We start from the raw sequence: 24,806 nt of genomic DNA, 5'->3' as shown, positions 1-24,806 counted from the left end.
TAGCTATCTAGCTGCATCCCTGGGACCAGACGAAATTTAAGCCTCCTGCTCCTCTGCCATCTTGGACTCCTCCCCTAAATGTTATTATTAAGCATGAACTTTCTTATGCCTAAATTCTTTGTTTTTGAGACTTATCCAAGTTAGTGCTTGTTTCAGTAGTTTATTCTTTTTTATTGCTGTGTAGTATCCCATTGTATGAAAGTAGCACCATTTTTTTATCCTTTCTCCTCTTGATGGATCTTAGAGTTGCTTCTAGATTGGGGCTGTTATTAATAAATGTGTTATGAAGTCTGTTATACAAGGTCTGTGTATGTATATATGCATATGTATTTGTTTTAGTAGACTTGAAACTGCTGCTGTTGGATGAGAAGGAAGTATGACTTATGTTATATATAATGCTAGATAATTGAGAGAAAGAAGGATTACCTGTATTAATTTCAGACAAAACAAACTATAGAAAATAGAAAATTATTAGGAATAAATATGGAATTACATAATGATAAAGTGTCAATTTGCTAAAACATAACAATCCTTAATGTTTATACCTCCAACAATAGAGTATCAAAATATATAAAACAAAAACTCAAAGAACCTCAAGAAAAAAATACCATATGATTTCATTCATATGTGGAATTTAAGAAACAAAATAAATGAGCAAAGGGGAAAAAAGAGAGGGAACGAGACAAACCAAAAAACATACACTTAATTATAGAGAACAAACTGATGATTATCAGAAAGGAGGTGAGTGGGGGGACAGGTTAAATAGGTGATGGGGATTAAGGAGTGCACTTGTCATAATGAGCACTGAGTGATGTATGGAATTGTTGAATAATTAAATTCTATGCTTGAAACTAATGTAATATTATATGTTAACTAACTGGAATTAAAATAAAAGCTTAAAATAAAGAAATCCATTATTATAGTTGGGGACTTCAACAACACTTTCAGTAATTGATAAGTCAAGCAAGCAGAATGTCAAGGATATAGTTGACCTGAGCAGCCCTATCAATCAGCTTGATCATATTGATATTTATAGAATATTCCATCTAACAACAGCAAAATAAATATTATTTTCATACTCACAAGGAACATTCTCCAAGATAGATCACATTCTGGGCAATAATGCTTCAATAAATTTAGAGAAATGTAAATCATAAAAATTTCTCAGAGTCCAATGGAATTAAACTAGAAATTTATAACCAAAGGGTAAAAGGAATATTAACAAATATTTAGAGAAAAACAACACAATAATTAAATATTACAGTTTAATTAATTAATTGACTACAATTCTTCAAAACTTGTGGCACTCAGCAAAGACATTGCTTGCAGATAAATTTACAGCACTAAATGCATATATTAGAAAATAAGAAAGACCTAAAATCAATGTTCTCAGCTTCTATCTTATGAGGCAAGAGAAAGAAGAATAATTTAATATTAAAGCAACCAGAAGGAAAGAAAAAATAAAAATTAGGGCAGAAATCAATGACATTGAATGTAGGAAAACCATAGAGGAAATTTATGAAATCAAATACTGGTTCTTTGAAAAGATCAATGTAATTGATAAGCCTCTAGTCTGGCTAACCAAGGGGTGGGGGAAGAAGTCACAAAACAACAATATCAGAAAGTAGGATCATCACCACTGCCTTAAAAATGGTAAGAAGTGCAATGGACAACTCTATACCTACAAGTTTCATTATTGATGAAATAAATTTATTACTTGAAAGATACAGAGTAGAAATACTCACAAATAAGAAATAGGTAATCAAAATAGGCATATGTCTATAAAAATTTGAATAAATAATTAATAAATTACCAAAAAGTAAAGCCTTAGTTTCAGATGATTTCACTGAGAAATTCCACCAAATATGGAAGGAATAATACCAATTCTACACAACCTCTTTCAGAAGATAGGAGAGGGAACATTTCCTAGCTCATTTGATGTATGAGACCAGCATTATCCTATACTAAAACCAGATGAAAATATTACATAACGAAAATGTATGCAACATCATCTATCATGAACATAGATGCAAAAGTCTTTAACAATTAAGAAATTGAATCTAACTTTGTGTACAAATACTTTTATACCATGTCCAAGTGAGATTTATTTGAGTTTTTCAAGTCTGTTTTAACATTTGAACAACAATCAATGTAAATCAACACATTTAAGAGGAATCAAGTAATCATAAAATTGACACAGAAAAAGCATTTGACAAAATACAACATCCATTCTTGATTTAAAAAAAAAGTCTCAACGTTGTTAGAGTGTAACTTCCTTAATTTGATTAAAAAAAATCAACAAAAAACCTATAGCTATCATCATACTTAATGGTGAAAGACTTGCCTCTTAACCCTGAAATTAAGAACAAAGCAAGTATGCCCTATCTCACCACTTCTATCTGACATCATGCTGAAATTCTAGCTCGTGCAATAAGACAAGTAAAATAAATAAATGAAATATATATTGGGAAGGAAAGAATAAATTGTATTTTTTCAACAGATGATATGAGTGCACATAGAGAAGAGCCCAAAGAACTGACAAAAAACTCCTGGAACTATATGTGAGTATAGAAAGAAGATACAAGGTTAAAATGCAAAAGTAAATTGTTTTTGACTTATTTGAGCAAATATAATATTCCATTAATAAATTGCAATCTGAATTTTTTAAAAAGTTATCATTTACAATAGCATCACAAAAAATGAAATGCTTAGGTAAAGGTTAATAGATATGTCCAAGATCTATATGCAGCAAACTATAGAACTCCAATAAAAGAAATCAAAGATCTAAATAAATGGAGATATATTCTGGTTTGTGAATTAGAAGATTCAATACTGTTAAGATGTCTATTCTTTCCAACTTGACCTATAGATTGAAAGTAGTCTAAGCCAAAATTTCAGCAAGCTATTTTTTTTTATATATCAACAACATGATTCTAAAATTTTATGGAAATGCAAAATACTTAGAGCAAACACGATATTGACAAAGAACAGGTGACAGACTCACAATAACAAATTACAAGACTTCCTATATAGTGACGATAATCAGTCAGCACTAAGACAGTAATCAGGACAGCACGGTATTGGGGGCACCTGGCTGGCTTAGTTGATAGAGCATATGACTCTTGATCTTGGGGTTTTGAGTTCAAGTCCCACACTGAGGGTCAAGATTACTTAAAAATAAAAAAATCTTAAAGAAAAAAGACAGCATGGTATTGGCAAAAGAACAGGCCCATTTATCAACGGATCAGAATAACCCAGAAATACACCTGTAGGAATAAAGTCAACTGAGTTTTGACAATGGAGCAAAAGCAGTTCGATGGAGAAAGATTTTTTGTTTCATATCCTTTCATGAGACAATCAGTCAGGTGCAGTTTTAATAGGAGACAGAGGAGAAACTCAGGGGAAAAAAAGACAAAAAACAAAGTTGACCATACTAACAGGTGCTAGAGACAGTAGGCACAGCACACCACATAGGGCCACATGAGAAAGACACCAGGATGGTCAGGAAGCAGAAGATAGAAGTGGGGGGAAGGTTGAGGTTATGATCTTTATTGGGACTTTTGCAGGAAAGACAAAAGGACAAGATAAATAGCTTAGAATAATTTTGGCAGGCTTTGGACTGTGGGTTTTTCCCTAGTCATTTGGTACCTGTATCTGGAATATTTAAGGGGGAGGAATATTATTTCCTGGGGCATACAGACCAGATAGAGGAGAGAGGGCACTTTGCTATCTCTAACAATTGGCTAGCTCAGGGAGAGGCAGTCTCTCCTTGACATGAAAGTTTTTTTAAAGACATCAAAACATTATAATACACAGAAAATATACAACCACTTTTAAACAAGTGGTGCAGGAAAAATTGGATATCCATAAAAATGAATAGAAACACACCTTATACCTTTCATAAATTGAAGTCAAAATGGAACGCAGACTTAAGTATAAAAAAAACAAAACTGTAAAACTCTGAAGAAAAAAAAGTAGGAAAAAATTAGACAAACTATGTGTGGTGATGAGTTTTCAGATCCTACACCAGAAGCCTAATCAAGAACAAATTGATAAATCAGACTTTCTTAAAATTGAAACCTTCTGTTATGTAAAAGACACTATTAAGGGAATGAAAAGACAAGCCAAAGACTAAGAAAAAATTTGGAAAGTGTGTCTAATAAAGGACTTGTATCAAAAATATATAAAGAGGGGCACCTGGGTGGCTCAGTCGTTAAGTGTCTGCCTTCGGCTCAGGACATGATCCCAGGGTCCTGGGATCGAGCCCCGCATCAGGGTCCCTGCTCCCCTGGGAGCCTGCTTCTCCCTCTCCCACTCCCCCTGCTTGTGTTCCCTCTCTTGCTGTCTCTCTCTGTCAAATAAATAAAATCTTAAAAAAATCATCACAGATATATACTATTATTATACTATTATTTTATGACATAAGAGCATTATTTTATGCCGTCATAATAGCTTGCATTTTTTCTATCACTGTAATAATAGCAAGATCACAGCTTCAGTCTTAGTTTGCAACAATTTGTTTCATATTATTTTACTGAGTACTTCTCTACTGCATAAAAAGAACATTAAGAAAGATGTTGTAACTTTTTACTATAGAAGCAAATCCAGCAATTTCCTAAGCATGTGTAGGTCAGTAATCTTGTCAAGTAATACTGAGGGTTTAATGTCATCATGCTAATTATAATTGCTTTATTATCTTTACTTAAACATTTATGAATAAATATTGTTAAAATTTTAGTGTGGGATGTGAAACATCTTGACAATGAACAGAAAATCTGGGAAAAGGAAAAAAAGCCAAAGATATATTCAAATGTAATATTTTAAGAATACAAAGAATCTCTTCTTACTCTTGGTCCCAGGGGAGTAGCAAGAATTGGCAAAGAATGACAAGGCTTAAAGCATGAGCTGCACAAGCCGGTGGCAATCAGGAAATAGTCTATGTCAAGAAGTTGAAAACAGATGGCAAAGGTGAGCAGATGTTGAGGCATGACTGTGATATAGGCTGGAGAAAAACTGAGCCTTATTCAGGCAAAGTTCTTTGATACACTCTACTTAAAGTTTTCATAAGAAATCTTTTTTTCAAAAGTGGAGCTTTAAATATACAAGTGCTATTATAGGCATGCTGGCACTTCATTTATTTTTAAAGGTTTACTTATTTATGAGCGAGAGAGAGACAGAGCACAAGGGAAGGGTGGAGGGAGAGGGAGAGAAGCAGACTCCCCGCTGAGCATGGACGCTGAGGCAGGGCTCCATCACAATCTGAGCCAAAATCGAGTAAGACGCTTAACCAATTGAGCCACCTAGGTGCCCCAGCAGGCTGGCATTTTTAAAGGCAGAGCCTGAAATAGGGTGAGGCAAGTGAGGCAGCTTGGGTGCAAAATTTGAGAAGGTGTTTGCTCTCAGAATCAGAAAAGTGCCACACCTTCACTAAGGATGGATGTCTCCTTGAATCTGCACCCTACGTACCTTGTTTGCCTCACTCTACTCTGGGTCTGGTTTAAAGAATTGACCTTTATATGCTGGATGTTATTTTACTACTTAAGAGAAGCAATATAACATTGTTTGGTATTTCTAAATCAGTTTTTGGTCATTCTGCCCTTTTTTGGGTAAAACACTAGGTGATTCTTAAGTGTGATAAAAGAAGGAAATTATATGCTCCCTCAAGGGGAAAAAACATATATGTGACGTATAAAGGCAACATGCAGGATGAAACATCTAAATATCACATGAAACAAATCAAGAGCAATTGTAAATTTATTCTTGGATACAGGCAAGCTAAAACTTCACACAACAGTATTTGATAATAGAGATTCGCTGAATGAATGGGCATTTTTTGTGTGTCAATCAGCATTTTACATTTGTGTATCAGCTCATAATTGTGTGCATTTTACTTCTATAGCAGTTCATAAATGTGCATAGAACTTCAAGTGAACTTCTTTTAAGACAGCTGCCAGTTTGTTTGCTTTTTTAAAATTCTAACTTTAACTTAATACTTTGATTTGAGATGATACTCCCTTATTTGGTAAGCAAAACCTTGGATCCAAGTCTTTTTTGGACATTGCTTACTGAGGATTTCAGTCACACCATTTTATAGTTCTAAGGCTGTGCTTTTAAAAATTATTGTTAAAATTCAAAAAGAATGTTAAGAACATTAAGAGATGTATTCCTAGTAAAATATATATTGAAATTCAAGTAACATATTAAAGAAACAATGAACAATTGAACAGTAGAAGGAACAGAGGAGTTAAACCATGTGTGTGTGAGAGAGAGACAGAGGAGACAGAGACAGAGAGAGGATGAATTTAAAGTAAATACATTGGTCTCTCAGACACACGTTTAACAAAATTTCCAAGTCACATTGTTATTCAAAAACACTACTTGAAAAACCATTAAATAGCTTTAATAAAAACAAGCAAGCAAACAAACACATTGTTCTCCTTTCCCCTGAAGTCAGAAACCTCTTGTGTTGTAACCTTTTTGGGAGCCCAGGTTTCTAAATGCTCCTTCCTTTTTCTCCTGCCCTTTATTCATGGATAATCTCAAGCAATATTTAGCCCTTGGAGATTTGGAATTATTTATATTTCTGGGTTGTTACCACTCTGCTAAAACTGTCCCTTCTTAGTCTCCTTTAGTTTTTTCAATGCCAAATCTTCAATTAGGTGCTTACTACTATAGCTAACACTTATCTGCAAATGCATTATGCTTGTTATGGCAAGGCTTTGCAAGACTATTTAACTTATTAAAGTATCCCTTTCAGATGTAGTTGCCAGTTCAAATATAGACACTCAGTAATATTTGATTTTCAGGTGAGTTGGTCTCCTTCTGTCCTAAATATTGCAAGGGACATACTTGTATTAAAAATTATTCTTTTCTCTGAAATTCTAATTAAACTGTGTTTTTTACTTTATTTTTAAGGTTGCTGTTTTACCTCTTACTTAGCCATCTTATTTCTAGGTAAAGGAAAAGAGCATTTATGGAGCACTTATGGACACATATCTTATTCTAGTTAATCCTCATAACAACCATGTGATGTATAAGTAATCATCTCCATTTTATAAAGGAAGATGTAAGTTCAGAGATTTGCAAAAAGCCATAAGCTAATAGCTGGCATATTCAGGATTCAATTCCTGTTCTGATAATGGAACACAACAGAACTTTCTCTCCACAATACTGACTCTCCCTCAGCCTTTCCTGTTTTCCTTGCGTAATAGAAAACAGATGAAAGGGAGGTTACACTTGCTTACCCAATATGCTTTAAAATGCTTTTTCCCTGTTCAAAATTTAAATTATGACAAATTCAAGCATTCACATAGGTAAAGAGAATAGTATAGAGAACTCCCATATATGCATCACCCAACCTCAAAAATTATCAACATTTTTTTCAACAATGTTTCATCTATTCATCCTCCCCCTACTTTCTCCTAGAGTATTTTAAAGCAAGTCCAAGACATTATGTCATTTAAATCCTTACCCTATTATTTTCACAAACTTGGTCTCTAGGTGACTAAACAACCATTCTTACTCATCTTATACAGGCAATGCCTTTACTTCTCATTACTCTATGTTCCCTTCTCTCAGCCTAATTACTTAATTAATTTGGGATTAGTTCTCCTTTCTGAAAGTAGCACTCATTAGCAGTTCGAACTATCTATCTTGTAATTAGGTCTTCTTTCTGAAACTGGTACTCTTTAGCAAAACTTTGCTACAAATAGTTTTGCTTTCTTAAAATTAAAAAAAAATATGTTTAAACATACAGAACAGGGATGCCTGGGTGGCTCAGTTGTTTAAACGTCTGCCCTCGGCTCAGGTCATGATCCCAGGGTCCCAGGATCGAGTACAGCATTGGGCTCCTTACTCAGGGGGGAGCCTGCTTCTCCCTCTGACTGCTAGTCCCCCTGCTTGTGTTCTCTCTCTCTTTCTGATAGATAGATAGATAGATAGATAGATAGATAAATAAAATCTTTTAAAAAAGTACAGAACGACACACACAGTAACACAGTTATTAAATAATTGTTTTTACCAAATCAAGGCAAAATAACTTAATTAGCATTTGGTGGGTTGGCCCAAGCAATTGCAAAATGATAGAACACTCTAGGTTGGAAAATAAGTTTCTATTTCACAAAAAGTAGTGAGTAAATTCTTTCTCCTTTACCTTTACAGAGATCAATTCATCAGGGAAATAAATGGCATATGGAATTTTGGCCTTAAATGTAATGTGGAAGAATTTTACCAGCCATACACAGTTAGAAGCAGTGCCTGGAAAAAAATGGTCTCCATCCTTAGTAGAGCATAATTAGAATGGTGTTAAAGTAGAATGAAGTTAGCCATCATATAGCTCTTATACTGTATAACCAGTCACTATGCTTATCTTAAAAAAGAAGGGGGAGGGGGTAAAATGTACATTTGCAAAATGCTTAGACATTTTTTAATAAATAAAGTTAATGCTGTCATTAGTGGCAGCTCTAAGCAAAACTTTTATCTTTTTTTCCATGGATAAGCACTCTTTGGGGAGATGAACATTGCTGCAGTCATATTGTGCTTTCAGTTAATGAGATGTGGGTTCTATTTGTTAGAGTTTTATGGTAATGAAGCTTATAATTTACTGACAAACTGGCTTGCTTTCAAAACACTCTCTTATTGCACTGACTCTTTTTTTTCATCAGAAACATTGATGTGCTAATTTGTGTGTTTACGGCAGCAGATGTGCACCTTCACTCAAAAGCTTCCAGAGTGAGGGGAAAGGACAGGAGAGAAAAGGAAGAAGGGGAGAGGTGTTCAGAGTTTTCAACTAGTAATAAAATCCACACACAAATGAAAAAATGGCATAGTTTATTTGAAACATCCATGAGCTCATTAGTATGTTATCTGAAATACCAAATATTTATCACTAAAATTTGGTTGAGTTATAGATATGCTAAATGCCAAATTCCTTCATCCAGTGTGAAAACTGAAGGGCAAAATTTGTCATTTAAAATTCAACAGCTATAACAGGAAGTCATTAAGTTAAAACTAGGTGAAAAGCTCTTTCCTCTCCTAAAGGACAGAAGATATGTTCTTTCTAACTAAGGTGCATTGCAATTAATACCATTGGCTTTACAATACAGACCTCTGTGTTCTATTTCCTCTCCAACCCTGAAATATTATGACTCATAGGGGTAAAAACATTGTTCCCAACTTCCGAGCTCACTTCTGTTAAGTGAGGTGTGTAACAGAAATCACGGCATTTTGAGGTTTCCTTTAGTAGGAAATTGGAATATTCTAATCACAGGTCTATAATCTGTAATAGAGGACATAAAACCATGATTATTTTGCAAACACACTCATTAAACACAAAACAAAGCACAAATCTCTATTTCATACATTTAATGAAAAAAAAAGGAGAGTAAGTTGTTTATACTGCTTTCCATCTTAGTGCGGGATATAAAACAAGAAAGAGACTGAAGTAAAAAACATAGATTCACTGATAGCTAAAAACTGCAGGTTGAGAGCCAGTTGTTGATTCCTAGTTAGTTGAAGGGTGCCTGGGTAGCTCACTCAGTTAAGCCTCAACTCTTGATTTTGGCTCCAGTCGTGATCTTGGGGTGGTGGGATCCAGCCCTGCATTGGGCTCTATGCTAGGCATGGAGCCCACTTGGGATTCCCTCTCTCCCTCTCCCTCTGTCTGCCTCCCCACTGCCCCTATTTGCCACTTGTGCACACATGCATGCATGTTCTTTCTCTCTCTAAAAGAAAAAAAAAGATAATCCTAATCAGTTGAAAAATAGCTTCCAGAAGTTCACAACATTTATAGCAACATAGTCCCTGCCCTCAAAGGCATTGTAATCTATCTGGAGAGACAAAATAATTATATGATAAGTGTACTTACATATAGCAAAAATGCCAAGGATTTAAGCAAAGAAATGTTTAAATAAGAATACGACTTACCCAAAGTAAGACTTTTGATAATATGAAGAACTTTTCCATTGTTACTCTTCCTATTATCCATCCAAATATAAACATTTATTGCATAAGCTCTTGAGCTCCTGTTTTATACAGTGTCTGGAAAAAAGTAGGCACTTGGCATATATTTATTAAGTGAATAGTATTATTCTAGAATTTGGAAGATATTTATAAGAAGAGGCACCATTTTAACAATTAACGCACTGCAGCCCTATACAAAAATTGAAGGAGAAAAATTTTTTGCCTTCACAAATTCTAGGTAGTTGAAACTCTGAATGAGATGCCACTTGGCTGCCATGTTGTGAAAGTGTTATTCTCCTCTTTTTCTCCCCATTTCCCACCCTCTTTTTTTTCTAAAAAGTTCATCTTACCCACTTGAGCAGAAGTAGAGATCTCCTCTCCCATCTTCCCATTTAAGGCTATTGATTGCAAGAGAAAAACAGTCATATAGAGTAATCAATTTAATGTTGTTTTTTTAAAATTTTCTTATTTGTGTATTATGATTTCAATGAATGGCATTTCAAAATTAAAAATAGAAACCTGAACTAAAATGTATTGGGTAAGAAAAATACAAAATGCATTCTCCTGTTTAATATCATGCTCAGGGGTTGCTGAGAAATGATGATAATGATAGTGATGATATAGTAATGATGATAACAAAATGAATAATAGTTAACAGTTATTGAAAACTTACTATAGAAAGACAATTATCATGTGGTTTCACTCATATGTGTAATATAAAGAATAGAGCAGAGGACCATAGGGGAAGGGAGGGAAAACCGAGTGGGAAGAAAACAGAGAAGGAGACAAACCATGAGAGACTCTCAACTCTGGCAGACCAACTGAGGGTTACAGAGGGGAGGTGGGTCAGGGGATGGCGTAACCAGGTGATGGGTATTAAGGGGGGCATGTGATGTGATGAGCACTGGGTGTTATGCACAACTAATGAATCGATGAACACTACATTAAAAAAAAGGATATGCATTGATTTTTATATCAGAAACATGGGTAACAAATGTTTAAGCATACAGAACCCCCCACCCCCAAAAAAGAAAACTTACTATGTGTCAGGAATTGTTCCACGTGATTACGTTGAATATTCATATTAACTCTATGGGTTAGGTGTCACTCTCATCCTCATACTACAGATGAGGAAAATGAGGTACAGAATGTTTAAGTCATATATTTAGAATTGTTGAGGAAAATAGAGAAAAGAAATACTTGAGGGAGAGAGAAGTATATGCAAGGAGGAAGAGAGGGGATATTATTGGGGTTCAAAGTGTTTACTAACTAAATCATTATGGGTGTTTACTAACTGAAGATTCATAGTGCTGTCAACTACTATCCTGTATTTGTCTTAAAAATATTACAAATTAGAGCTATTCTTTGAATGCTCTGAATGGTTCCTTTTAGCTACCTGAGATAGCCTGACGTCTCCATAACCATTTCAGGGCTAGCCAGGAAGCCAATACTTTTTATTTGTGGATAAGGGCCCCCTTCCCTGGACAGTGCTAGAAATGGACTGGGTTTTACAATGCTCATGCAGGAGAAAAGCTGGGGAAGGATAGGTAGGGACAGATTGTGGAAGCATTTAAATTTAGGGATTGAGAAGCAATTAAAAGTCTTATTCTGAAAATGGTTTTAGACAGATTAATCTGACAGCTGAATTCAGAATTATAAGGAGAGAAATTAGTGGCAGTGAGATTGGTTACAAAACTCTTGCAATTACACTGAGAAAACATATATAAAAAGAGGAATAGAAACAAGAACTCAGGGAACATCTGTAGTATTATCTAGACTTTGTGTCTTACGTTAAACATCTGAAACTCTGATGTCTTTGTTTTGTAACTTATGAAAATATGCAAAGTATAAGGGTCAATTATTTTTTTTGTCCTTTACACTATGTTGTGTTCTACCACATACAATGCTTTCATGTGATGCAAAGTAAGTTAAATTATTTTTTATTCATAGCATACCTAGTGTGACTACTCTAAGAAAATGTAAAAGTTTTTTTTTATCTAATCAGAAGGTGGGGTCTTCATTTAGAGCTGAACATGTCATCTTAAAAAAGTAATAGTCTTAAATGTTAAGCTTATGAGTCATATATACACAACATTTTCATTCATGTTATTATTGAGAAATAGCTCATATTGGCATATTCTAATAATCACAAGTGGATTAAATGAAGGCCTGAGGCTTTGACATTAAAAACATTAACCTGGGGGTGCCTAGGTGGCTCAGTAGGTTAAGTGTCTGCCTTTGGCTTAAGTCATGATCTCAGAGTCCTGGGATCAAGCCCCAAGTCAGGCTCCCTGCACAGCAGGGAGTCTGCTTCTGACTCTCCCTCTGCCCCTCTCCCCACTTATGCTCTCTCTCTCTTTCTCTCTCAAATAAATAAATACACTTTTAAAAAATTGACCTGAGAGGAATACAGAATTAGAAAACATAATAATGTAATTTGTAATAATGTTATTTTTACTATTGAAAACATTGAGAATTCATATTATTAAGCATAAGATAAAAAATCATTTTATCTGGGTTCTAATTTTTATGCAACTATCACTACTCTAATATTCAAATTATATATTTTTTTTAAACCTACATTTGTAGTGGAGTGAAAAGAGACATAGGGGATCTGATGGAAAGAGATTTAAGTAGCCCACAGAAAAGCAGAGTTGTATTTCCAATTACACCACTAACTGTGAGAACTTGGGCAAGTTACAGCACCTCTGAACCTTATCTTTATTTGTACAAAGAAAGCAGTTGGAGTAGATACTAAGTTTCTTCTCAACCCTAATATTAAATAAGCATCTTGAAACTCTACCTGAATGCATTATTTAATTTTTTTAAATGCTCTATACAGTTACCCTGAAAATAATAAGATTTAAACAGCACTTAAGCTTTGAAACAGAAATGAAAGCTTTAGCATTTATGTCTCATAAAACTTCTGAGGGTCCCCATTCCTATCTGAGCATTGATTCTTCAAATGTTCCTTTTTTTTTTTTGACAAATAATAGCTCTGGCCACAGTAAAACCTTCTCAAAGTAATTGTTAAGGTCTTATAGACCAACTGGAAGATATGTCTTGGCAGAGAGATGTTAATTATAAATATTTAAACTAAAGTGGATATTTTCTATGATCTGTCCAGACCAGTCACTTAGCTGGGCATTATGACATGCATTATGAGCATTGTGAAATTTGTGAAAGAAATAAGGCTAGTAAATATACCTGTGACTGGCCTGCAAAAAAATGGTCATCAGTATCATGTTTTAACCCCTTTCTACCTTCTTCTTTGACTCTTTAAATTATTATGTCTTAAGGTTGCAATAGGAAAATAAGCATTAGAACTAGAGTCAGAAGACCTGAATTCAAATTCTCTTTGTGCTACCCACTGACTAAGCCCCAGTATTCTCAACTAGATAACGGCAATGGAGATGATGAAAACAGCCTTAGTTACTTCACAAGATTGTTGTAAGGAACTCACTGAGAGGATGTGACTGACATTTGAACTGTGAGCTGGACCCAGGCATTTGGAAGCTTCTTACCCTTTCTTTTGTCCTTGGAATGTATATTCAGCTCACCATTCTCACACTAGGAACCTCAAAGATGCAGCCTTGTGAGAGTCAGGAGCTGTTGAGACCATCTGGACTATATATGTGACTGAGCCCCATTAAGGCGGCTGTGTAGATCTATTTATCTTGCATCCACCCAAGACAAGCCTAGTATGTAAATTCCCTTGCCTATTAAAACTACCACGTACCAGTATGGGGGGGGTGTCTTCCTCTTTGTTCAGTCTCTTCTTGCCTTCCACATATGGAGCCAGTTTTGAATTTCACCCAGGGAACTTTCAAAGTTGTAAACCAACAAGAGTGTTTTATAAATGGTGAAAAAATATCATAAGGCAATATATTAGTAACTCTATTGTTACATGTTAAGGAATTATACCTTGACTATATGACAGGTCACAAGACCTCTCAACATGTAATTTTTTTGGTAGAAACAAGTTGTTGAACTATCACTACTTAAATAAAGCACCTCTGAAAAATTCTTTTTCTGTCCATGAACTATCTAACATACTAATATACAGACATTCACTTGGTGATTTTGGAGTTTATAACACATAATCCTGAAACAAGGCACTTCTAAAATTTTGGAAACAAAATTCAAATATTTATTTTTTCTTGAGCTACTCCAGGGTCATATATTCAAGAAGGGCTTCGCTTCTCTGGTTAAGAAGCTATCTCTGAATGACTATGCAATAGCACACATTAAGAAAAAAATATGAGTAGTTGGCATTATTTATATTCTTCTCTTAGATTCCCAACCTGAGGCCAGGTCACAGATGAACAGAACTTTATTGGTTTGGAAAAAATATATATTGATACAGTCAAATGAAGACAGAGTGTGGGTCTCTACAAAGAATAATATTAGGATATGAGAACTTTTCAATTGTAATTACAAACTCAGCACCCTCTAGGATAAACATCTTCCAATTATCTCATTTTGTGCTTCATCCATTATGCACCTCTGTCAAACAAACTCTGTGTTCCCCCACGGCAATTGATTAACATTGACCAGTTTTCCCTCACTTTCAGCTCAAAGTAATGTAGTGAGATTAACAACACAATTATTTGCAGTGGGTTAAGTCTGTTATTTAATTAAAATAAAATCTTTCCATGAAAAGCAACTTGTTTGTACACACACAACAGAGTAGAACTGATTCTTAAACTTTAATTTGTGAAGAAATGATTTTATTCCCTTTCACACAAAGTTTAAAAAAAAAGTGTTCCCTTTGCCATCCATGTGTCTACCTGTCTGTTTGTTTTTTTATTGGCAGTGGAATCAGGGGAAGAGAGGGTAATTTTGCTTCATGAACTTTTTTGTAACAGAGAAAATTTGCTAATTTGACATGGTAGTAAAAGCATGAAATTGTCCTAAATTATTGTGATGTGAGCCTGCACTTCCTAATTATTTCTTTAATCATTATGCTGCTAATTGCATTCTTCATTTCTTGGGGAAAAAGAGGGAGCAAAGGAAGGATCAAATAAAAAAGAAATCACTAAAAAGAAATATCTTTAACTACAGTTTCAATAGCCATTCTGTTACTAAAGTCAAATTAACATTTCTAGAGAAAGTTTTTTCACCTCTCCTCTCAAGTTACCATCAAAAATCTGCATGTTAATTGTGTTTGCACGTTTATCTATAAATGCAAATAGAAAGTTAGTCTGTACAGCCTCCCAGAAAGTGAACAGATTCCAGGGGCGCCTGGGTGGCACAGCGGTTGGGCGTCTGCCTTCAGCTCAGGGCGTGATTCCAGCATTCTGGGATCGAGCCCCACATCAGGCTCCTCTGCTGGGAGCCTGCTTCTTCCTCTCCCACTCCCCCTGCTTGTGTCCCCTCTCTCGCTGGCTGTCTCTATCTCTGTCGCATAAATAAATAAAATCTTTAAAAAAAGTGAACAGATTCCAAAAGGTTTTGAAGATGTTTTGATAGCTTTACTTCCTAGAAGTTAAATTTACACTTTACTTATATTTTTTTTCTATAAATGCAATCACACATAAACAATGAGAGTGTAGCTGTTTGAGGGGAAATAATGCTTTACAATAACTGCCTTTGGTTGACAAGTTAAGCAATTAATACATTTTTAATTATAACACATTGGAGCTTTTAAAGAAGTATTGTAGCTTTAAGCAATGAGAATCTCCGAAGCAAGACTTTCTATTGCTTTTTGTCAGGTTGATATAAATTTGCCTCAGGCAGTGCTACTGGCCAAAAAACAATTTGAGTAGATTAAAAACCAGGACAGATGGGCTTCTATAAATTGAGAGTGATCAATTCATAGACAGTTTTCATTGTAACCAGCTTTGACCATTATTTAAAGTGTAGTGTATTATTTAACTAATCTCTTCTATCAATGGCTTATTATTATGAATTCCTTATTAACGACAGGAAGAGCTAGATGATCCTATGGAGGAGCTACAATTAACAAGTGAAAATAAATCCTAAGGTTTGCTTGCTAAATCTCTTTCTCTCACCTTTAGTATATACAATATATTTATGTATATTATATATATAAATATATATCTAAATATATATAGTCAACTGTATTTATAAGATATACATACAATGTGCATCTGTTTTTCCACTGGGCAAATGCCACTCTACTACACAATCCTGGTTGAATCCATAAACTCTCTTAAAAGTCTTGAGACTGATAAAAACAATGTAGGAAAAAGGAAGAAATAATCCAGTGCAGTAATGGGGAGGCAGTCACGCTTCAATGATTTGTTTTCTTTTTTGTTAGAGATATTTATTTATTTATTTATTTATTTATTTATTTATTTATTTGAAAGAGAGAGAAAGAGTGAGTGAGAGGGAGCAGGAGAGAGAATCTGAAGCAGACTCCACACTGAACACAGAGTTCCACATGTGGCTTGATCCCACAATCACAAGATCATGACCTGAGCCAAAACGAAGAGTTGGACACTTAACCAACTGAGTCACCCAGGTGCCCCAATGATTTCTTTAAAGTGTGGATACTCCCTGGATATACCAGAAAGGATAGTTTGTATCTTAGGAAATATAAAAGAAAAAAGGCTGTGTCACAAAGGACGGAATTATAATTGGAACATCATTTATTAAGGCACTAAATCTTAATGTAGTATCCCAACACTAGAAAAAGTTATGAAGTAAACAAAGCTTTCTTTAAGAACCTACAGCATCCTTTTCTAGTATATCTTCCATATCCTTCAGAGCAGCCTTGTTCCACTATTCTCAATGGACACCCAACCTCTTTCACCTTTCACCAAGCCCAAACCTATCAAAGCTTGATATCAAGGAGAGAGCTAAGAAATCTTTTTATCTTAAGATATTTGAAGTATTCATTCATTTTTAAAATTCATACATTCAAAAATATTTACTGAGTGCTCATGAAATGTCAGACACTAGATATTAAACAGGTTTAATGGGGTGTAAAGGCTAACATCATTTTGATAAGCTCAATTTGAAAAGAAGACTACAAAATTATAAATACAGAATTACATGTGAGACACTGAAAGGGGCCTATGCAAATGAAAGTTCCTGAAATTTACATTTAATTAACTCCATAGCGATAAATCTATCTCTCATGCTAGTGTTACAAGAGTGACACAATAGACAGAAAGTTCTGCCTTCATGGAACATACATTCTAATGGAGATGGTATAAAATAAACAAATAAACATATTCAACAGTGTCACATAAGTGGTAAGGGGTTGAAGGGTGGTAGATTGCTGCTTTTATTTTTATTTTTTATTTTTTTAAAGATTTTATTTATTTATTTGACAGAGAAAAAGACAGCCAGCGAGAGAGGGAACACAAGCAGGGGGAGTGGGAGAGGAAGAAGCGGGCTCCCAGCAGAGGAGCCTGATGTGGTGCTCAATCCCAGAACGCCAGGATCACGCCCTGAGCCGAAGGCAGATGCTTAACGACTGTGCCACCCAGGTTGCTGCTTTTAAATAGGATTCTCAGAGAGAACATCTCTGAGGAGATGACATTTGAGTAGAGTCCTTAATGCATTAAGGGAATGAGCCAAGATTATAAACAAAGAGTACAGAATGTGCAAAAGCTCAGAGATGAGAGTGAGTTTGGTATGTTCCAAGGAATACCAAAAACATGGGATAGGATTGGGGCAAGTCAAGATTAAGTCTTACAAGCCATGGTAAAATTTAGATTTCATTCTAAATGTGATGGAGAACCACTGGACATGTTAAGCAACAAATGCCCTGATTTTCATTTAGAAGAGTCACTCTGGCTGCTGCTTCTTCTTCTTCTTCTTCTTCTTCTTCTTCTTTCTTCTTCTTTAAAACTGGTTTCTTTTATTATGTGCTTTGCCTTTAGACAGTAAGTTTTCGTTTTTTAAAAATTTATTTATTTTATTTTAGGGGTGTCTGGGTGGTGCAGTTGTTAAGCGTCTGCCTTCGGTCCAGGGTGTGATCCCAGTGTTCTGGGATTGAGCCCCACATCAGGCTCCTCCGCTAAAAGCCTGCTTCTTCCTCTCCCATTCCCCCTGTTTGTGTTCCCTCTCTCACTGGCTGTCTCTCTCTGTTAAATAAATAAATAAATAAATAAATAAATAAATAAATAAAATGTTTTAAAAAATTCATTTATTTTATTTTAGAAAGAGAGAGAAAGATAATGAGAGACAGAGAGTGCACATATGGGTGTGGGGAGAGGCAGAGGACAAGAATCTTCAGGCTGACTCCCTGGTGAGCATGGAGCCCAGTGCCAGGGCTCTGTCCCATGACCCATGAGATCATGACCTGAGCTGAAATCAAGAGCCGGACATGCAACCCACTGAGCTACCCAGGTGCCCGAGATAAATAAACTCTTATAAATTTATAGTAAAATTTTCATTTCTGGTTAAATAAAAAACTCCACAATAGTTGTGGCCAAATTAGAATTATACCAAAATTACCCTATGCCAGTACATACAATCATCCCCTGTGGCTGGAAAACTGACTCATAGCCATGGAGGGTACATGGTGATGAGGAAAGGAAATGCTTGGAGAAAGCTGTCTTTTTGATCACCTTTACTCCTTTTTCACTTCATCACCAGTGTCCCCACTGAATTTGAACACAGGTATCTGCTGACCATCCTTGAGCTTTAAGAAGACCTCCTGAAGGTGCCACCTCTGAAAGGGGGCATCTCTGGTTGAGCTGACATAGAGATAGCCCTCTGACTTGGATCCAGAGACAGGAATCTTCAACTAGGCATTGGCAATGTTGGCAAAGTTGTACTTGTTGGTAAGGGGAAGATGGTAGATGTTGAGAGAAGTGCACAGAACCTCCAGGGCCTCAGGGTAGCTGTGTAGGTGCTCCAATGCCAGCTGGTAATAGGAAGCCCCAGAAAAAGCTTTTTGTATAAGGTAATATATGAGGGCACAACTCCCACTGGCCACCACACTGGAAAAAAGAACCAGTTTCCCCAGAGGCAATGGCATGCTGCTTCCTGGAGATTTTGGCACTTCACAGCACAGCTTTCTTGAAAATCATCAGAGGAAAGTTGCTCTGTCAGGGATATAAGCACCATGCAGTAGAAAGCGTGTCCTTTCCTTCCAGAGGTGGGAGAGTAGGTGGTAAAAACCCATAGCCTGGCACGCCCCTCTGGCTTCTTTTAATATGAAGTTTTGATGAGTCTTCAAGTATTATTTCTCAAGTAATGATCCCAATATTACCTGGACCAGAAGCCCTTTAATTTTGGCAGAGTTTCTTTTTGACCTAAAAACATAGCCTCTCTCCAGCGGTGCTTGGGTGGCTCAGTCTGTTAAGCATCTGCCTTCTGCTCAGGTCATGATCTTAGGGTCCTGGGACTAAGCCCCACACTGGGGTCCCTGCTCAGTGGGGAGTCTGCTTCTCCCTCTCCTTCTGCCCTTCCCCCATGCTCTCTTTTTCTCTCCCTTTCTGTCTCAAATAAATAAATAAAATCTTAAAAAACCCAAGAACATAGCCCCTCTCCAGATTTGAAACTAACCTGTTGCCCTGTCCCCTTCCAGTTGCTCTCATGTATTAATTATAGATTTTGTTATAGATTCAGTTCTTAAATGATGCCACTTCTGGCTGCATTATCTTATGATCTATCCAAGCACCAAAACCTTTCAATTCTAACTATCCACTTAAATGTACCTCACTCTGCTCCCTGATGCTTGCATCTCCCACAGTTATCTATGTGATCTGTCTTAGTATGAATCTGTCACTGCCTGTCACTTTCTTTAATTCACAGTCTACAAAATAATTCAAATGCTGTATGAGATATGGGAGATCTAAAAGTGTGAAAAGAAGTGTGTGTGTGTGTGTGAGAGAGAGAGAGAGAGAGAAAGAGAGAGAGAGAGAAAGAGAGAGACAGAGAGACAGAGAGAGGCATGCAAACTGCTTAAGATTTATGCTTAATATCCTGCAAACAACTCATGAATGCCATTAAATATACATCAGATTAAGTTGGTTATGAGTCTTATTTGGTTAGTAGAGTAAGTGGTGTATATGCATGGTCAGACTGCCTAATTTCTTATTCTTGTACTAAAGTTGTTTTCCATAAGTTAAACTAAATAAAGGAATGAATTATCTAAAATAGTATCAACATAACTGGAAGACAGCACATTTTCTTTTGAGAACCCAAACTGGATTGTGTTGATTCTTTCAGTGGATAGAGTAAGTTCCTTGATTTGGTTGCTGTTAGTCTACCCTCAGCTATTACAAAATCTAAAAAAAAGGTTGTGTAAAAGACACACTATTTTTTTTTCTGAAGAGTGGTTTCCTGGAACTTGTTTTATGATTTTGTTTTAAGCTGCTTTACATCTTATGTGATGGTTCTTTTCTTTATAAAAGCAATAATTACATAAATAGCTCTGGGGATCTTTATGTTAATTGCATTATTGATTTGTAATAAAAAGAAAATGGAAATGCAGCTATTATCTGAAGTGACAGAATACAGTACTAATTTCTACTGGCATCACTAAAGCAAAACTAAATTACCAAAAAAAAGTGAATGTTACAACAGAGCAAAGATAGTCTCTTCAACAAATGGTGCTGAAACAACTGGACATCCACATGCAAAAAAATGAATCTACATGCAGACTTTAACCCTCCACAGAGATTAACTCAAAATGCATCATAAACCTAAATATAAAATATAAAACTATGAAACTCCTAGGTGATAACATAGAGAAAGCTTACATGACCCTGGGTATGGTGTTGTCTTTTTAGATATAACATCAAAGACATAATTCATTAAAAAAATAATGGATAAGCTGGACTTCATTAAAATTAAAAACTTCTCTTCTGAAAAAGAAAATGCCAAGAGAATGAGAAGACAAACCACTGCCTAGGAATAAATACTTGCAAAAGACACATATAATAAAAGACTGTTCTCCAAAATTACAAAAATAACTTAAAACTTAATGGAAAAAAACACAACTTGAATAAAAAATGGTTCAAAGACTTAGCTCACCAAAGAAGATCTACAGGTGACAAATAAACATATGAAAAGATTCTCCACATCATATGCCATCAAGGAAATGCAAATTAAAGCAATGAGATACCACTACACACCTATTAAAATGGCCAAAATCCAAAATGCTGACAACACCAAATGCTGACAAGAATGCAGAACAACAGGAACTCTCTTACATTGCTGGTGGGAATGCAAAATCATACAGCCACTTTGGAAGACAGTATGGTAGTATCTTACAAAACTAAACATAGTGTTATCAGAGGATCCAGCAATGATGTTCCTTGGTATTTACTCGAAGCAGTTGAAAACTCTGTCCACACAAAAACCTGTACATAGAGGTTTATAGCAGCTTTATTAATAATTGCCAAAGCTTGGATGCAACCAAGATATCCTTCAGTAGGTGAATAGATAAATAAACTATAGTACATTGAAACAATGGAATATTATTCAGTGCTAAAAAGAAATGAACTATCAAGCCGTAAAAAGACATGAAGGAACCTTCAATTGCATATTACTAAGTGAAGAAAAAGCCAATCTGAAAAGGTTATTATATGTTGTATGATTCCAAGAATATAACATTCTGGGAAAGGCAAAAATATGGAAATAATAAAAAAGATCAGTGGTTGCCAAGATTGGGAATGGGGGATGAAGGGGCAGAACACAGAAGACTCATACGGCAGTAAAAATATTCTGTATCAAATTATAATGATAGATATATGTCATTATACTTTTGTCTAAACCCATAGAATGTACAACACCGAGAGTGAACCCCAAGTTATACTATGGCATTGGGTGAATTAAGATGTGTTGCGATTATTAAAAATATACTGTTTTGGTGAGTGATGTGTGTGTAAGCGTAGGTGGTATATGATAAATCTCTGTATCTTACTCTCAATTTTGTTGTAAACCTAAAACTGCTCTACAAAAGTAAAGTCTTCTTTAAAAACCTGAATGCTACGTTGATCCAAATAATGCAAAATAAATGTGATAATATTCTGTCCTCATTCATAATATATCTACAAAACATCTTATGGAACCCATTCCACAAAACTAATTTTTGACTATTCTAGCCCTAAATCATCAAATTGGATTATTTTCCTTATTTTTTTCTAGATTTATAAAACAGGCTCAATCATCCAGTGTATTGATTTCCTGTAGACATAGCCATCATTTTGGTATGAACCAGGAAGTATGTACTTAGATATTTCAGTCTTTTCTAAGTCTGACAGGGGAACAATAGATTACTTTTAAGATGAGATGTCACAAAATTAAATTAAGGATGAAATCAGTTATATAAAGGTAAGAGCTACAAGTGCTGCCCTGTGAGCTATTTAGAGTATTTAATATAGTATCAGTCAAAGCAGGTAAAAACATTTTGCTAGAAAAACACAATGCCATGATCATAGAATAGTTCTGATTTCTAACTCTGGGTTGGCATGACTTATTCTACTGATTAGCATCTAGATTAAAAAAGCAGTGGGAAAGAAAAACTAAGAATCTCTTTGCCTACCAGTGTCTCTAGTTCTATGTATTAAGAATGTGCATAATAATGCCAGAGAGAGAACTAATTATAACACTCAAGATTTTGAACTATCATGATGCCAGTAAGTGTTTAATGCTTTGTTATCTTAACATTCAGACCATCTACACATACTTTTTTATTTTATTCTATTTTATTTTATTTTTATTTTTAAAAAAAGATTTTATTTATCTACTTGAGAGAAAGAGAAAGAGTGCATGGGGGGGTGAAGGGCAGAGGGAGAGGGAGTATCAGACCTCCCACTAAGCAGGGAGCCTGACCCTGGGCTCAATCCCAGGATCCCAAGATCATGAACTGAGCAGAAGACAAATGCTTAACTGACTGAGCCACCCAGGTGTCCCTACACAGATTATTTTAATATATTGAAATGACCAATTTAGTTTCTTACATTACCCTCCTAAAAAGATATTCAATTACAATATCTGTAAAACCAGTTGGAGGAATATTTCTTTCCACAATGTAACTTGATTTTATAAGTCAGTAACAATTATCAATCTAGTAGCCCAATATAAAGACAGTTTGAAAAGTGATAATTTAATGCAATACTCCCCACTTTCTTACAGCATGCATTTTGAGCGTATCCAGTTGCTGATACAGATCTTCTCAAACGGTTTTTTTTCCATCAAAATTCTTCTAAATAGAAGAGAAGGATTTATATATTTAGTGATCTGGCAGCATAGCTAGAGCCATCTCTAAGGGAAGCTTCTCTGGTTGTATTTTTGACAGGATGTCTATTTTAAATTAGTAAATGTCTTGTAAACCTGAGTGTCTCATTGTTTGTATGTGGCCCTATTCAGAAGTATACTAATAATACACTTTGGGACTGCAAATTTTAGATTGAAATATAGTCAGCTAAGTTTCTATGAGCACACTTTGTGCTTGGTCATATAACTTTATTGTCTTATTATAACCAGTTAGCAACAAAGTTGATCATGTGCTAATATAACTTTTCAAGAGAAATGTGAAAAGTAATTTTTCCAGAGGAAAACAAGATTAGAAAGGAATTGTTAAATGTATCCTAGAGCTCCACTCATTCTTCTGTATGTTTGAATCACAGCTGAGCTTGGTTTAATTCAGATTTTTATTTTAAGATAGCACCATATTTGCCACTGTTTGGTGTTGCTTCTTGCTAGCTCCACTCTAATGAGCAGTTACAGAGAATGAAGTGGAAATGGTAGTGCATCCAGTAGGGGAGAAGTCAAAGTACAGTGCTTGAGTATATCAGGCAATGAAACCAGGTGCCTCATTAGTAGTAAGCCTGAGGTTTTATTCCCAGTACTTTACCTGATATTCTGTTTGACCTTTGGCAAATTGTTTTTGTCTCTCTGTCTCATATCCAGTGCTGAAAAACAAGGGCAGTAAATAGTACCTTCTGATGTGAAGGGCTGAGAAAAAGAAAGATGTCTTTCAAACTTTGCATTAAATGCCAAACAAAGCAGGCTGAAAGCTTTTGCCATGTTACTATTAATTATAATGAGTCATTATTTTCAAGAACCACTAGCACTAACCCATGGTCATAGGATATACTTGTGTAATCAGTGTGCAAAAGGTTGTAGTTCAACTAAATTATAAATGGGTTTCAAATATGACAATAAAAAGTGTATGTATCATAGCCCTTCTATAGAAAATGACCTATTTGTTCATAGACTTACCAATCTGTTAGGTCTAAATGAAGAGAGAACTTTAGAATTATATCAAACCATTTATTACTGTTGGCTCTGATTTCAAATGAGCAGGGGAAATGAACCCCTGTCCAGGTGGAAATTAGTTTTATGCTTTTCCGGTGCCTTTCAAATCATCAAAACCAGTCCTCAAATCATGACTATTTTACAAGTACTTTCTAATGGATTTCAGCACTTTGTTGTGTTCATTGGAAGTATAGCTTCACATTTGTGAGATAAAGTGTATTGGCAATTAAGGTGGCTTTGAAATGAGTATTTGCATACAAGGTGTTTTTTTGGTCTTCTCATCAACCCATGTTCAGATTGCTCACCTGGCTGGATGCATGCTAGCTTCAATACAGTCACCCTAAAACGTGCAGTAGCAGTCTTGGACACTGACTTTTCCATTTGAAGATTGTTTACAAAATTTCCTAGAAAAATGTGCTGTTTTTGCAAGCTCAGATCATACCAATACATTTAATTTAGCCAGGATAGAATGCCCTTATGTCTCTAATGCTGACTATCCTTATTTCCACTTCTTTTCTGATCTCACCAACTCTTATCAGTTACTCCACATGGGGAGGAATGAAATTAAGGGCCATTCATGGAAATGTGGGACTAACCATGGAAGATATTTGAAAAGTTTGTACCTCTGGAGTGACTGAAATGATATTAAAGCC

The 24,806-nt window shown here is 35.3% G+C and overlaps 1 protein-coding gene across 1 annotated transcript; it reads right to left on the bottom strand.

Annotated features, from left to right (window-relative positions):
* Window positions 1–18,508: 18,508 nt before the first annotated feature.
* On the bottom strand, window positions 18,509–18,919 carry LOC100469645 (cytochrome c oxidase assembly factor 1 homolog). Its single transcript, XM_011217678.2, is given in 1 exon segment — window positions 18,509–18,919. A coding segment is annotated over 1 exon segment (411 nt).
* Between the last annotated feature and the right edge of the window lie 5,887 nt (window positions 18,920–24,806).

This window comes from Ailuropoda melanoleuca, chromosome X (genome assembly GCF_002007445.2).
Source record: "Ailuropoda melanoleuca isolate Jingjing chromosome X, ASM200744v2, whole genome shotgun sequence".
In the NCBI taxonomy this organism is placed as follows: Eukaryota; Metazoa; Chordata; class Mammalia; order Carnivora; family Ursidae; genus Ailuropoda; species Ailuropoda melanoleuca.
This window is presented reverse-complemented; position numbering and strand designations above follow the sequence as displayed.